The 15268-nt window shown below is 30.2% G+C and overlaps 1 protein-coding gene across 1 annotated transcript; it reads left to right on the top strand.

Moving 5' to 3' along the window:
- Window positions 1-3022: 3022 nt before the first annotated feature.
- On the top strand, window positions 3023-10191 carry LOC107475968 (poly [ADP-ribose] polymerase 2). The gene is made up of 18 exons (XM_016095678.3): window positions 3023-3206; window positions 3471-3801; window positions 4329-4447; window positions 4586-4667; window positions 4772-5007; window positions 5317-5443; window positions 5661-5716; window positions 6159-6232; window positions 6428-6474; window positions 6624-6673; window positions 6925-6987; window positions 7466-7546; window positions 7677-7787; window positions 7878-7953; window positions 8064-8206; window positions 9181-9254; window positions 9350-9455; window positions 9546-10191. Exons 1-18 carry the CDS (start codon window positions 3123-3125, stop codon window positions 9642-9644), a joined length of 1959 nt encoding a protein of 652 aa, XP_015951164.1. The 5' UTR covers window positions 3023-3122; the 3' UTR covers window positions 9645-10191.
- The last annotated feature ends 5077 nt before the right edge of the window (window positions 10192-15268 follow it).

Genomic DNA, 15268 nt, shown 5'->3' with positions numbered 1-15268 from the left:
TATAAATATATCAATATATTTATTAATTATTTTTTTAGTTTTATAAAAAATATTTTATTTAAATAGTAAGAAGAATGATAAGGTGAGTTGATATAGCAAACTAGCAAAGGTTCTGATCACACATTCCAAAAGAACATAGGTTCAACCTTTTCTTTGTTTTGAAAGGTTCTTTGATATATAAAAAAAATAAATCAATAAATATTTTCGTAAAACTTCGTTGAATTTAGAGCTGCACATGGATTGAATTGAATTGGACATAGCTTAAAATTCTATTTGATCTGTACTATATTTATTGGATCGGATCGGATATGATATTCGTAATTTTTTAGGTCGGATCCAATCCGATTTGATCCGCAAGTATGCAGATTAGATTAGATATCGGATATATCCGCATAATTCAAAAAGAAAAATGTTTTCAAATTTCATTGGTTATTTTTACAAAAAAAAAAGACTCATTTTTCACCTGTTTAAGCATATTTAATTCTAAAATATTATTAATAAAAGTTCTCTTGAATAACAAAAAAAAATAACACAAGATTTAAGTTTAATTATTTTAAGTCGAAGTACAACATAAAAAATAAAAAATAAGATATCATAAAATTTATAAAACAACACACTAAAATTTATATCACAGTAAGATTTATTTTCTTAAACTATGTTATTTATATGTGATGTGCGGATATGCGAATTTGCGAATCGAATCTGCAGATATCACTGCCAAATCCGCAATCCGATCATACTATAGTGCAGATCTGATCTGATTCGATGGTTCTGCGGATCGAATAATATCCACAAAATTCAGATCGAATGCAGATAATTACCGTAAATATACGGATATTATCCGATTCATGTGCCGCCATAGTTGGACCTGAATCTCATACAGATCCTGATTTTAGTACGTTAATCGGTATTAAATTTATCTAATATTTTTAAATATAAAAAAATACAGGACGCCGAAAAAATAAATGTAGGGAATGAAATAGATCCTTAGCATGCTGATAATGATTGTTTTTTATGTTTGGAAGAAAAAGTTTTTGCTTATTAAAATTTTCCGGAGGAATATTGTCCCATAGTAAGATGTTTAAATACCATGCTAATTTTTACAAAAAAAATAAACGCTAAATTTAATTTAAATACGTACTTGAAGATAAGGTTAGTTGTTCTTATTATCGAATTTAAAATACCCAGGACATGCTTAGTTTTGTTGTTATTATTATTTATATAGTTTCCACATCACTCACGCTAACTTTACCCAACATACATAAAAGTCATGTGATCATGTTTATCTATTTGGTATATTATTAAGATGCTTCCATAAGATGATCCCTTATTAGCTTGGATATAACTACGATGTTTAATTTAAATATCAAGTCCTAAACAACACAACATTTGTGTAGGCGTTAATTAAAAAATAGGGTGAATGCATTCTTCTACATTAATAAATTATTATCATATATGTGATAAGAAAAAGGGTCTTATTATAATATTATCACACAGAATAATGCTAAGTAATCAATAATTTTTTTAAATAATATGAATAATTATTAATTAAATTAAAATATACTACATCTCTAAATTATTCACCAAAATCTTAATATTAGAATAACCATCCGCACACCTAATAAAATAAATATTCGATATATTTATTATTCATATTATTTAATATTTTCATTATTTACTTATACTTTTTCTATAACATATTATCTTGAACGTCTTCTAAAATATTTAATTCATCATACTGAAAAAAATTCAGAGGATAGTTCAACTAGATTCTGTTAATATTATAAGTACAGAAAATACATAAAAATAATTTTACATGGGAAAAAATAAAAAAAGTAAATAGTTTATAAAATGAGAAATTTATTAATTTAAAGAATTCTTTACATTAGTCAAACAAATTCACATATAATAATAAGGATCATCACAAAAAAAAATCAATTTATTCTTTTCAGAAGGTTTAATTGTCATATATTAAGAGTGCATTTTTGTTATCAAATCAATTAAATAGTTAGAGTTATCTGCAATTTATATTAGATAATAGATAGTTGAGTTAACATTTTTGTTGTAACATAATACTAATATATAAAAGGTATTTTATTTATGTATACTATAAGTCTATAATGATTATAAAGTTTTGATAAGACTTAAAAAATATAATTAAAATTAAGGTTGCATTAGCGATCATAATTATATTTATCATATAATTCCATAATATAAAATTTGATTGAATATTAGTGTAGACATAGCTTTTACATTAATGTACATAAAGTAATTAAATCCATTAATTTTTGTCAAACAAAATTTAGGTTGTCAAGTCACAAGTGTCAAGAACTCAAGATTGTATTTTTTTTCAAGACAAATAGAGGCAACTCTTCTATTATTTTTCCATTAATGTTTCGGCCTTGAACTCTTTTTTTTTTCCTCCATTTGTTTTGAACTTTGAATCATTTTTTTCTTCGTAAGCTTTTTATTTGCCCTACTACTGGGCTTTTCTTATAGAATAAGGTTCAAACAAAAACTTAATGCCATTTCAAACAGGTTAAAAGGTCCAAAAGCCACAACCCATGATTAAACGAAAAACAAAGTATGACCCATCGACCAAAAAAAAAGGGACCAATTAAAAAAAATCAAAACTAAGGTAAATTGAGCCCAACATTAAAATAAGAGTAATCTAATCTTCGGTTAATTTATAAAAGCTGATTAGATTATTTTTATAGAGGTAAAAAAAAAAAAAAGAGTTGAGCAAAAAAGAATATACCTCTAAAAAGACCTCAAGAGACAAGAGATACTGGCTCTAACAATCTCTAATTGGTTAAATTTTTTTTTTAATTAGAAGTGAAATTTAAATTTGATATCTCTAAATAAAAATAAAAAAATTATATTATTTAAACAAAAGTAATATATATATAATATATATAAATAATGTGTTATCGTGCGAAGCACACTTCAGAAATTGACGATTTAGCCCTTGTCCCTGTAAAACGACGTCGTATATAAAGTTCTATCCTCCTCTTCAGTGTTGGGAAAAGTTTCGTTCGAAGTTTTGAAAAGAAGCTTTTCAGAGCCAGAAAAAAAAAGCGCTTCCAACCAAAAATCGATTCCACTTCGAAGAAGAAGAAAACATGTCAAGTAAACTGAAGGTGGAGGAACTGCGAGCTCACCTCCAACAACGTGGACTCGCCACTACTGGAACAAAACCCACTCTGGTTAGTGGTCACTACACTCTCACAGTAATCGCACTATTCACCATTTTTTGTTCCAATTTGAAAAATGAAGAGTATAATTTTGACATTGATGTGTACAATGTTAGTTCATGTTGTTCAAAGTTAGTTTTTTCTTAAGTAATTCTCAAGTTCGAGTTATGTGAATGATAAATTTTTTTTTTTTTGGTTTAAATTTCTTTATTTATTTTATTACTCGAGTTAGATTAGTTAGAGTCTAGTGCATTTTGAAGGATGATTGTTCTACAGATTCGGAGACTTGACGCCGCACTTCGCAAAGAAGCTAAGGAAAATTCTGTTGGTAATGCTGATGGTTCTGGTTCTGGTGTTGGTGCTGATGGTGATACTTTGTTATTGGCGGGTAATAAGAGAGTGAGAGAGAGTGAAGGTGATGATGGTGAGAATGGTGACTCTAATCATGGTAACAAAATCACTGCCATTGAGGAGCTTCGTGAGTTGAGTGTTCAGCAGCTTCGACAACAAGCTTCCCTTCATGGAATTCCGGCCTCTGGTTCCAAGAAACAATTGGTTGAAAGAATCTCTCAGCTGTTGCGAAACGGTTCTGATAATGTAGAGGATGGTATGCTTCTCATTGATGCTATGCAAATGGCTTTAAAAGTTCTTATTTTGATATGGGAGAATTTCTTTTCCATTGATGGAAGTTCTATCCTTGTGAATATTTGTTGCATTTGAATGTTTTAATCTCAATAGTGTGGACCGAGAACGCAATATAGGTGTTTCTATAGAATGTGAAAACTAATCCTGACATGTTAATTTTTCGATCCCCAGTTAACTTCTAAAGGAGGTATTGTGATATTGCCTCCTAAAATGGGTTATTTATTGTTGTTTCTAAGTTCAAATGTAATCATGTTAAGTTTCAAGTTCCAACTCTGACTTTGATTGTCTGAGAAGAAAAATGAGGATTGAGGATACTAGTGCTTCATTATTATATAAACATCTTATAGTGGATGCTTTGAGATTTGGGAGTGAAATGGATGATTCTGAGAATGGGTTATCACTTTCCTTGTTACTTAGTTTTGAGCATAGGCATTGCATATTTGGTCTTCCTTGTTAGTATTTAGAGTAGTGAATATGATGTGTCTGCAGAGGAGGCTACATCATGTAAAGAGGAGGAAAAGATAGTGACTGCAACCAAAAAGGGTGCTGCTATTCTTGATCAGTGGCTGCCGGATCATATCAAATCACAGTATCATGTTCTGCAACTGGCAAGTTTCTAATAGTTGTTGAATTGTAAATTTTGTTAGCGAGATACTGTTGTTGAAATTGATACCTTCTGTTCAGTTTGGATAGTTAATTACTTGTAGGGGTTTAAATTGACCAGTGCTTTTCTTAATACGATGCAGGGTGGTGAAGTTTATGATGCCATGTTAAACCAGACAAATGTTGGGGACAACAATAACAAGTTCTATGTGATTCAAGTTCTTGGTTAGTCGCAAATTTGTGTCACTTGGCTTGTTGAAAGTTTGCTCTACTTTTGTGTTTATCATTCCACTGGTTTTTCTGACCACCTGTGTCATAATTGCTCTCAGAATCCGATGATGGTAGTAAATTTCTTGTTTACAATAGATGGGGAAGGGTAGGTGTAAAGGGTCAAGACAAGATACACGGACCTTTCACATCAAGTGCGCATGCCATTGTAGAGTTTGAAGAGAAGTTTTTGGCCAAGACCAAGAATGCTTGGTCTGATAGGAAAAACTTTATTTGCTACCCAAAGAGTTATGTATGGTTGGAAATGGATTACAGCAGCAAGGAAGAAGAATCTACAGTGAGTTCTATTGTCTTGACTATTCCCCTTATTACATAATCCATTTTCCTTTTACTCATGTAACTTGAATACTTAATGTGCCTTTTGTAACTAATTCTCATCCACTCCATTGATTTTGAAATTAGTTCACTTTATCTTATATAAGAGGAATTTTTCTTTTTCATATTTATGGATTTTGGAAAGGGATTCACTCATTTCTTGTTGACGGTAATTGATGTTATCTTCCCTTGTGGTTATGCTGGTGGAGAGGAACCTAAAGGAGGAAGAAACTATTTTAGTTGGTCATTCTAAATGGGCTGTTGCTTTCAGGTCACAGAAAGTGCTGGCCATGAATTGAAAAAGCAACCTCTGGAATCAAAACTTGAGCCCCGTGTTGCAAAGTTTATATCTCTTGTTTGCAATGTGAGCATGATGAATCAGCAAATGATGGAAATAGGTTAGTTATTGCTCCCTTCAATTGGATGAGTTCTAGATCATATTATCCAAAAGCATGCTAGACATTCAGCTTAGTCTTTTAAATCAACTAGATGGTTTCCAAAGATACAACAATATCAAATCAATACTCATTGTCATGCTTTTGAAACCCCTTCTTTAAAATTTTGATATAGCCTACTTCAATATTCATTATCTTTAGCTCTGGGATCTTTTTTCAGGGTATAATGCAAACAAGTTGCCCCTTGGAAAACTTAGCAAATCAACAATTCTAAAGGTAAGTATTAGGGCAGCACAGTTTTATTTTATTTTACTTTATTTTTTGGCATATGTTTAATTTAATCTATTGTTCCTTTAGAAGTTCATCTCATACTAATTTTCTGTGCTTCTATAATGTTGTTGATGAAAAATCAAATTTCTTTGATACTGTTGAACAACCAAAGTACATCTGGGTACTTATTGGTGGTGGAAAAAAAATTGCACCATGAGGTGAAGTTTCAGTGTTATATGGAAAAATTTTTCCCCCTTTGATCTTCTTTTCTCTCTGCTTTTAGAATATGAAAGTTAAACCCGAGGTCATTAAATCTTGATGCACGCACAAGTTATATTGTAGATGAATCTTTTGTTCACATCATGTTGGGAACTGCTGTTTCAACTTGCATGCATTTTACATCCTGTTTTCTAGAAAAATAACCATTTATATTTCTTAAATAATTTAGGGCTATGAAGTTCTCAAAAGACTTGCTGATGTGATTGATAAATCTAATAGGAGAGCTCTTGAGCAATTAAGTGGGTAAGAAGATTTGGTACTTTGTTGTTCTCAATGTTCTATGCTCTTTTATTGTTTCGGTTGAAGTCCTTTGCCTTTTCTTACCTATTTGCTTTTCGAAGAGCTGATTTGCCTATATATCATGACTTGTATTTTTCCATTTGAGCTTTAAGAAATTGGATTACCTCATTATCTAATTGGGTTCGTTGCTTATTACAGAGAATTTTACACTGTAATTCCTCATGATTTTGGATTCAGAAAAATGCGTAAGCTCTCTCTCCCATACCTTTTTCCACCTGCCCATGTATTGTTTTATTCTATCGTTTAAATTATAATTGTAATTTTTCACAATTGATTGTGGGTTTTGTGCACGCTTTTCTTGGAATCATACTGATTGGTATTGAAATATAAACAGGAGATTTTGTTATCGACACCCCTCAAAAGTTAAAGCGAAAGTTGGAAATGGTAATCCTTTATTCCTTTTCTTTTTTCTTATACGTATTCTATATGTGGTGGCTACTTGTTATGGGTGCTGTTATATTATATATTTTCGTTTAGTGCCTTGTTTTGTTTCTCGTTAACCTCAGCAGCCTCCTTGTCCCCTGAGGCTATTCACCATCTTCCTTCAATTTCCTTGCAATGGTTCAGAACAGTAAATTAGTTTTACCTATTTTTATTTAACTTGATATTTTTTGGCTCCTTGTAATCAATTAAAGGTTGAAGCTCTTGCTGAAATTGAGGTTGCGACAAAGCTATTGAAGGAGGATGAAGAAATGCAGGTATCTCTTGTTTAAACTTCTTTCTTGTGGATGGTTGGCAGTATCTGGAAAATTTTCAAGCATCATTATCAAAATTTATTTTGGATACTGCCATAGGTGCTGAACTATGATTTATGTTTATGATATAAAATGTTAAATTAAACCCTAAGTGATGATGAATTACTTCTGGATACATTTTATTCCAAGCTTCTAACCAACATTGGAGTGAGAAAATATTATATGGTTTTATTTTTAATTGTCATAGTGAAATGAAGGGACAGCATATACTAGTTAGTATGTTAGGCATCACAAAATATTTTATTTTGAAATAATTATTTCCATTGGTATATTTTCCCTTTTGAAAATTAAACATATGATGTTCAATTTAACACAATCCTGTACAAAAAGGATGGACTCCTTTCCCGATGATATCTACTTTTCTAAATTACTTTCTGGATAGACTTGTTATACTTTATGACTGATCTTGGAATTGCTATAGGGAGATCCCCTTTATGCACATTATCAACGCCTTCATTGTGAACTCTTACCAGTTGAATCTGGTAGCAAGGAATTCTCCATGGTAAGTAATGATGTTGTCTTTTCCTGTAAAATATTAAATCAGACCTTGCTAGAGATGTGAAGCATAAATTGTTAACCCTGACTCCTACTGGTCTCATTTTATATCATGTTGCCCCTGCTGATGTCATCAGATTGAAAGATATATGAAGAACACTCATGCAGAAACACATTCAAACTATTCAGTGGAAATTGTTCAAATATTCAGGACTTCGAAAGAAGGAGAGGCTGAACGCTTCAAAAAGGTGTGATTAATGCATGATTGAATAAGAAATTTTTTTTCTGCAAATATAATATAGTGAATTAAATCTATAGGTTTCCACTCTATATGACAGTTTTGCGGCACAAAAAATAGGATGCTTTTGTGGCATGGTTCTCGGCTCTCAAACTGGACTGGAATTTTATCTCAAGGTCATTCCTTCTCTTAATTGTTGAATATTGCATCCATGTGCATGCTGTTGTACAAGTTAATATTGTTCTGTTGCTACAATATCCGAGTGAATTTGATGAACCATTGTCAGGTTTACGCATAGCTCCACCTGAGGCACCTGTAACCGGATACATGTTTGGGAAGGGTGTATACTTTGCTGACATGTTCTCCAAAAGTGCAAATTATTGCTATGCTACTCATACCGCTACAGATGGAGTGCTCCTTTTATGCGAGGTTGTTTCTTATCTTTTAGTGAAACATTGTTGCTTCATGGATAAGTACGTTTTTAGGATTGAAACTCCCATCATCAATATCACCAAAAGATGTGCATGTCAATCATGTTAGCTAACTACAAGAGCTCCAGTGTTGATTTTTCATTGTTTTGTTTTCCATGTTTCTGAAACAAAATGTGAGTATTGCACCCAAGGTTCCATTTATAAGATGAGCCTTGCAATATGTTCATCATTGATCCACATCTTTTGAAATTTCAATTTATATTAACTAGATTTAAATCTGCATGATGCGCGAAAAAATATAAAATCTAAAATGAGATTTTTTTTGGGGTTAAATATATATTGTATTTTAAATGAGTGTCATATTTGTCTATTTGAATAGTATATGATGACTATTACTTTCTTATATAGTTACATATGCCAAAATGTTCAAATAGACTAATTAGAATTATTTGTTGCTTATTAAAATTATGTCACGACTTATTTTTTGTGTGATCATATATGATGAACTGTTTTATGAATTAATTAAAAATTTAATAACAAAATGTACTCTCCAAATAATTGTCTAAGTAGTAGTAGTAGTAGTAGTAGTAGGTGGCATGCAAATTTATAGAGAACTTAAGAATTTATGTATTAGTTTATTATAGCACTACTTTGGTATCTTTTATAATATAATTGGTTAATTTATTGTGGGAAATTATGAAATTGATTTTGAATTGATTAAATAGATGCTATTCTTTATGATTAGTACAAATGTGGTTAAATGAATAGATGTTTTTCTCTATATTATTACAAACTAAGTTTAGTTTTGATATAGACAAATTTATAAAAAAAAAAGCTTATATGTCATTCACTTACTATAATACTAGTTTAGTTTCTCCTTTTATATAGATTTGTTTTTTTTGTGCATTGTGTCATTACTTATACTGATATTCATCTTCATGAGAGTGTGATTTTTTATTACCTGTACTCTAGGTTGCACTTGGTGACATGGCTGAACTTCTAACAGCAAAGTATGATGCTGATAAGTTGCCTGAAGGAAAACTTAGGTTTGTTTCTCCAATTCCTCAATTGTTAATATTGAAGTATTTTAAGTGGCCAAGTGGAGTTTTCTAACTGAAATGTTTGCAATCTCATGCTGCAGCACAAAAGGAGTAGGAGGAACATCACCAGATTTTTCTGAAGCCCAGGCACTTGAGGACGGGGTTGTTGTTCCCCTAGGAAATCCCAAGAAAAATCCAAGCTTTAAGGTAGGCTAAGATTTTAAATTTCAACAGCAGATTTCTTCATTATTATAATTTGATTTTTTATATTTATTCTGTTATCACTTTGCATTGCAGGGCTCTCTTTTGTACAATGAGTACATTGTTTATAATGTAGAACAAATTAAGATGCGCTATGTTGTTCATGTAAATTTCAACTTTAAGCCAAGACACTAATGGTAAAAAATGTATGAACTTATATATATCTTTACTGAGAGAAAGGTTTGTACTTTTTCTGCTATTTTGAAGAAAAATGTTTTAAACAATGGTAAAAAAAATGTTATGCCCTCATTGAATTAGACCATGGTTTACCATTATAAACTACACATATTAGTGAGTGGTTTATAACTGATAATACACAATAGAGTGAGTCAAAAGGAACAAATAGAAATCAGGATATCTACTGAGATAGAATTAATAGAAGCAAGAAGTGTCAACTATATCTAAAACACTCACTACTTGGTTTTTTGCATGGTTTTTTGTGAACTCTAGTGCCTGAAAAAGTGAAAAGGAAACTCTGGGCGGTGCACGCCAATGACTCTGTATATCCCCATATAAAACATGCATAGTTTTCATTTTGTTCACTTTTGTGCTTCATTTAAACCAGTATGTTGGCAGGTGAAATAGGCTAATAGCTACTCACAGAAAGTCAACAAATGGCAATTTGGCCAAACATAATTCAATTCCATGACATTATTGTGACGGAAGTAACGACTTCACTTGCTGTTTGGAAGCAATTTCCTTGAGAAAAAAATTGAAATAAATGACTTTCATTTATATATATATATATATAATCTTTACATCTTTTTTTCATTTTTCACCTTCTCCAAAACTCATAAAGAGGGGGATAATGGTCATGGACATGGTAGATTGGTGGTGGTTCCATGCTGGAATCATTAAACCAAACATAAGTCTTTTGCTTTCTTTTTCTTGTTCTTATAAATCCGTTAGATACATAATCATTTAACCAAATTTAATGGGGGTAAAGAAGCAAGTGACTTTTGGCTGTGTTGCTGTTCCTTTTTCTTAAGCATAGTCAAACACACACATCAATTGCTGTAGAATTTCAGCTGCTTGGGAGCATGATTGAGTTTTAAAAGCCTTTGAATCGTAGGGTGGTGCCTGACCAAATAAAGCATTTTCATTTTTCAACATACCCAACCCAAGTGCATGGTGCACACGCCAATATTAAAGACCCTTAGATTTGATAATGACCTCATCCAGAATCTATGTTCTTATCCCACAAGATAGTGGCATGGCCAACGTTCTTACAAGCCCCATAACTGCTCTAATATATGTATAATACATGGAACTAGACCTACTAACACCATATTGGTAGAGTGGTGTTGATTTCTTTCTACTGATCTCATGTTCCTTTCTTGGATGATGTTTAGTGAGTGTTTTTTAGAATAAAAAATGGACATTTTGCTTGTCATTCTATTATTTTTTTCCCCCCTCGAAACAGGTTTGTGTCTCTTAAAATCTCTGTATTTGGGGACTTATACAAATGTTATGAAGAAGTTGTAATTCTTCAATATGGATTAGATTGAATTCTTAATAATAAAGCTAGATTATTATGGGTTGGTCGAGTGACCAGCTCATCCTTCCGTTTAAATAAGTGTTGGGGGTTCGAATCTTGCATTGTGGATGTAGCAACTCATTGGCCAGTGACAGACCCTTAAATTTATTGTTCAAATCCACGACAGATTAGTTTTTGGCTTGTTAGGATGGGAACACTATGTGCAACCAAAAAAAAAGCTAGATTATTAGTTGCAAAGTAAAACCCCAAGAAAGAGAGATATCACCCTTCTCCTTCAAAGTAGACCTTACGGTTCTTTAATGCATTGATACATGAGTGCTTGTGCAAATTTAGTAGGAATAGAGTGTGACATGTTTCATGGTTTTTCCTTTGTGCATAATTGAATTGGCATGGTAGAACAGCAAAGTAGGGGTGGTGGTAGTAATGATGGGGTTGCTGCTTGTGTATGTAGAAAAACTAAACTAGGATTTAAACCATTGCTGCACGGCACACCTTCCTAGCATGCTATTCATCAAACTTTGCAATGTTTCATTACTCCCTCCTCACCACTTCTTCTTAGGGAATTCTCTGTTGTGAAACTAGCTTCCTTCTTTGCCCCTAGCTTTGTATCCTTTTTTATGCGATAAAAGTTGGAAGTAGCAGTATAATCGGGTCGGCATTGGATCAGTTTTGAGTGAATTTGAGAATCGAATCGATTAAATTTGTTCGGTTTAGATTGAATTGTGATGGTGTATTTTTTGTAGTTGGACTCGAACCTATCTAAACCAATCAATTTTGGGATGGATTGTTTCGAGTAATCAGGTATCCGATTAAAATTAAATTTGTGAGAAAAATTGAAAAAAAAGAAAAAAATGAAAAAAATTTATGTAACACTTGAAAATAAAAATAAAAAGAGAAATGGTGGCTCAAGTGAGATTAAGATTAGTAAAAGTTATATATTATATATTTTATTTTTTTAATATAATATATTAGGTTATTGGTGAGTTGATTCGGATTCTGCAACTACAAATTTGATACATGAATCAATTAAGGTCAAGTATAATATGATTTTATCCGTTACCTATTGGGTAAAATGCCTAACATAATCAGGTAATCAGATTATTCGTACTTGTTTACGCCTCTAGTTGAAAGTGGTTTTTGTATTAAAAGGAAAACTAAGAGTTAATAATAAAATTAGTCTCTAATTAATAAGGCATTTTTTAAATTCGTCTCTAAAATATTTTTAGAATCAAATTGATCTTTTAAATATTACAATTAATCATATTTGTCTTCCAGTTATTTTATTAACAATTTTTATCATCTAAAATGTTAGTTAACAACATACATAATAGCTAACATGTCTAATTGGATGTTGACTAAATATATTTATGAAAATTTATTAATTTAGTCTCTTTTACCAATTACATAAAACCTATACCGAATTTGACTTAACAATTAAATTGATAAATTTTTATAAACATATTTTATTAGCGTCTAATTGAATATGTCATGTGTGATGTATGCTATCAATCAGTATTTCACATTATTGTGGACGGAAATGTTTTAATAGAATAATTTAATGACAAATTTGAAAAATGCTCAATTTTTTAAAGACTTGACTATTAATCTAAAAAGCCAAAGTATTCATATGAATCATAGGTTAGTAAAAATGTAATTATCCTTTTGACTATGCACTAATCTAAGATAATCGCTAATTAATTAATGTACATAAATAAACAATTTTTCATATTTTATCTAATAATAAATAAATTATGAGTAGATAATAATGTAATTCAAGTTAGTTCTTTTATTAATTTTTTTAATATGTCACCACATGATAGGTTAAAAATGCGATATGTGATACACTTAACGCGTTAACAATATAAGAAATATATTAGTAAAAATAATAAAAAACTAATTTAACTTAAATATGATCTTTAAAAATAAAATTATTATATATATGTATTATTTTATTAATTTTTAATATATATTTCATATGAGTAACTAATATGAAAAGTGAATTTAATATATAGAGTACGATTGTATCCATATACAAGTACCATTCATACAAGTTAAAAAGCACATGAATAATGACGTAGGTATTTGAATTGGAAAAGGATAGGGTTAGTGGCTGGGTTACTTATCTGGTTAGCCTTTGGATTTGATGTAGCTACAAGTCTAGAAGGTTGCAACATGGTGTTTATTATTATGTACGAAGTAGGAGGCAGGCGTGAAGTATATTGAGTCCATGATGGGCAGTGTTTTGGTATTAATGTCAAGTCATTGAAATTCTTGCGCTGTTAAAAACGGCTAAAAAATTTTGATATGGAAGTAATATGAGTGATACACTTTAACATGCTAATTTTTTGTGTTTTTTAAAAATATGGGAGTATACAAATCGGACTCTCCGATTTGTATTTAAAAAGTTGAAAATAATTCAGAGTACACAAATCGGAGGGTCCGATTTGTATTAAAAATTTGAAAAAACTCAGAGTACACAACTCGGACCATGCGAGTTCTTTGGTAATGAAATTTGGCTTCACAAATCGCATGGTCCGATTTGCAGCTGATGAAATTTGAAATCTGAAAAGTGGAATTCGGACTCTCCGTTTTTTTTTATTTGCGTAATTTTTTTTTTACATCTTGAGAGACACAACTCGCAGGATCCGAGTTCTGCTTCTTCTGATCTCACAACAAAGTAAAGCACCCCTCTTCCCCATACACGAGTCCAACTCTTCTTTTACTTCCATATTTAAATTAAATTTCTGTTAAAAACTCACCAAAAACATTGGGAAGAAAAGGTAAAGGCCTATTACACATAGGGAATGATATCAACCTAGGAAGCCTCCCCACAAAAACTCACATGCAAATGATGCAATAATACTTGAAAACTTTGCATGCCAACACGCAAAACCCAAACCTATCTGCACTCTTACATTATGAAATTTTCCCTTCCTTGTTGCTTCCACCATTCAATCCAATTCTTTTCAAACATTTCTATTTGATTGAATTTGTAGATTTTTTTTATGATTTGTGAATAAAATTTTTTTAATTTTTACGGTAAAATTGATTTGAACAAATATAAGTTAACATGAGATAAAATTTGTCTTTAAATTATTTTTATTATCATAAATGATTATAAAAATTATTTTTATTATCTAGAATTGTTTTATATTTACTATTGTATTATTTTTTAAATCAAAATAATATGATTAGGGATGAATTTATGCATTAGAATTTCAAAAATTATTTAGTAGTTCTTAATAATAATGGTTAGTTGTTCCTACTACATAAGTAATTTTGACTCCACTCTAGTAAATTATTATCAAAATTATTTTATTAACTTTAACTCTAGTAATAATATATAAAATTATTATGTTAAATTAATTTAAAATTAAAGATGATGATTTTTTTAACTTATTTTAATATTAAATTTTAAACAAAAATATTTTATTCAAATAAAAAGATTATTTAATTTTTTTAAAATATAAAACCCAAAAGAATAAAATTCTAAATTATTTGTTATTATAGTAGAATTGTAAAAATTATTGTCATGTTATGAATACTTTGTTTTTACTTTTCAAATTTTTTAGATTTATCTGTTACTGAATATGACCAATGTTATTATTTGTTAAAAGTTATCAATATATTTTATCTATTTTTAAATTGGAGTAACTATATTTGTACCTAAAAATAATTTTATTTTTTTTTAGTTTAAACACTTAATAAATCTGCTAAAAATAAGAAAATGCATAATTGAATATACAATATCTTGTCACAATAATGATAAATTTATTAGTTTAAAATCATTTATAATATTTTTTATTAAAAAATAGATAATAAAAAATTTATTAGAAAAACTAAAATACAATTTATACTTATTATTAATTTATTATGTACGTATAAATACTATTGTATATAATTAATTTGATTGATTAGTTATAATTTAATGTGGTACGGTCAAACAAAATATTAAAATATCCTATGTCTGTCTCTCCAAAGTTTTGGACCTAGCTATAAATAGTGAGTCATTCCCTCGGCTAAGTTCAACTTCAACATCTAAATTCACTTTGTCTCATCAAATTCTCAAGGCTTGTGGAGTGTCTTCTTCTTCATTGAGTGAATAGTTCTTGTTGGAGAAGCAGGGCACGTGCAAAATTTTTTTGATTTTCATAATCAAAATTATTTTTTGCACGTGTTCTTTTTCTCCAACACGGGTTTTTCACTCTTTTATTCTACTATTATGTTATCGCTTGGATACAACATTGAGTTTGAATAATGG

This window comes from Arachis duranensis, chromosome 2 (assembly GCF_000817695.3).
Source record: "Arachis duranensis cultivar V14167 chromosome 2, aradu.V14167.gnm2.J7QH, whole genome shotgun sequence".
Taxonomy (NCBI): domain Eukaryota; kingdom Viridiplantae; phylum Streptophyta; class Magnoliopsida; order Fabales; family Fabaceae; genus Arachis; species Arachis duranensis.
This window is presented reverse-complemented; position numbering and strand designations above follow the sequence as displayed.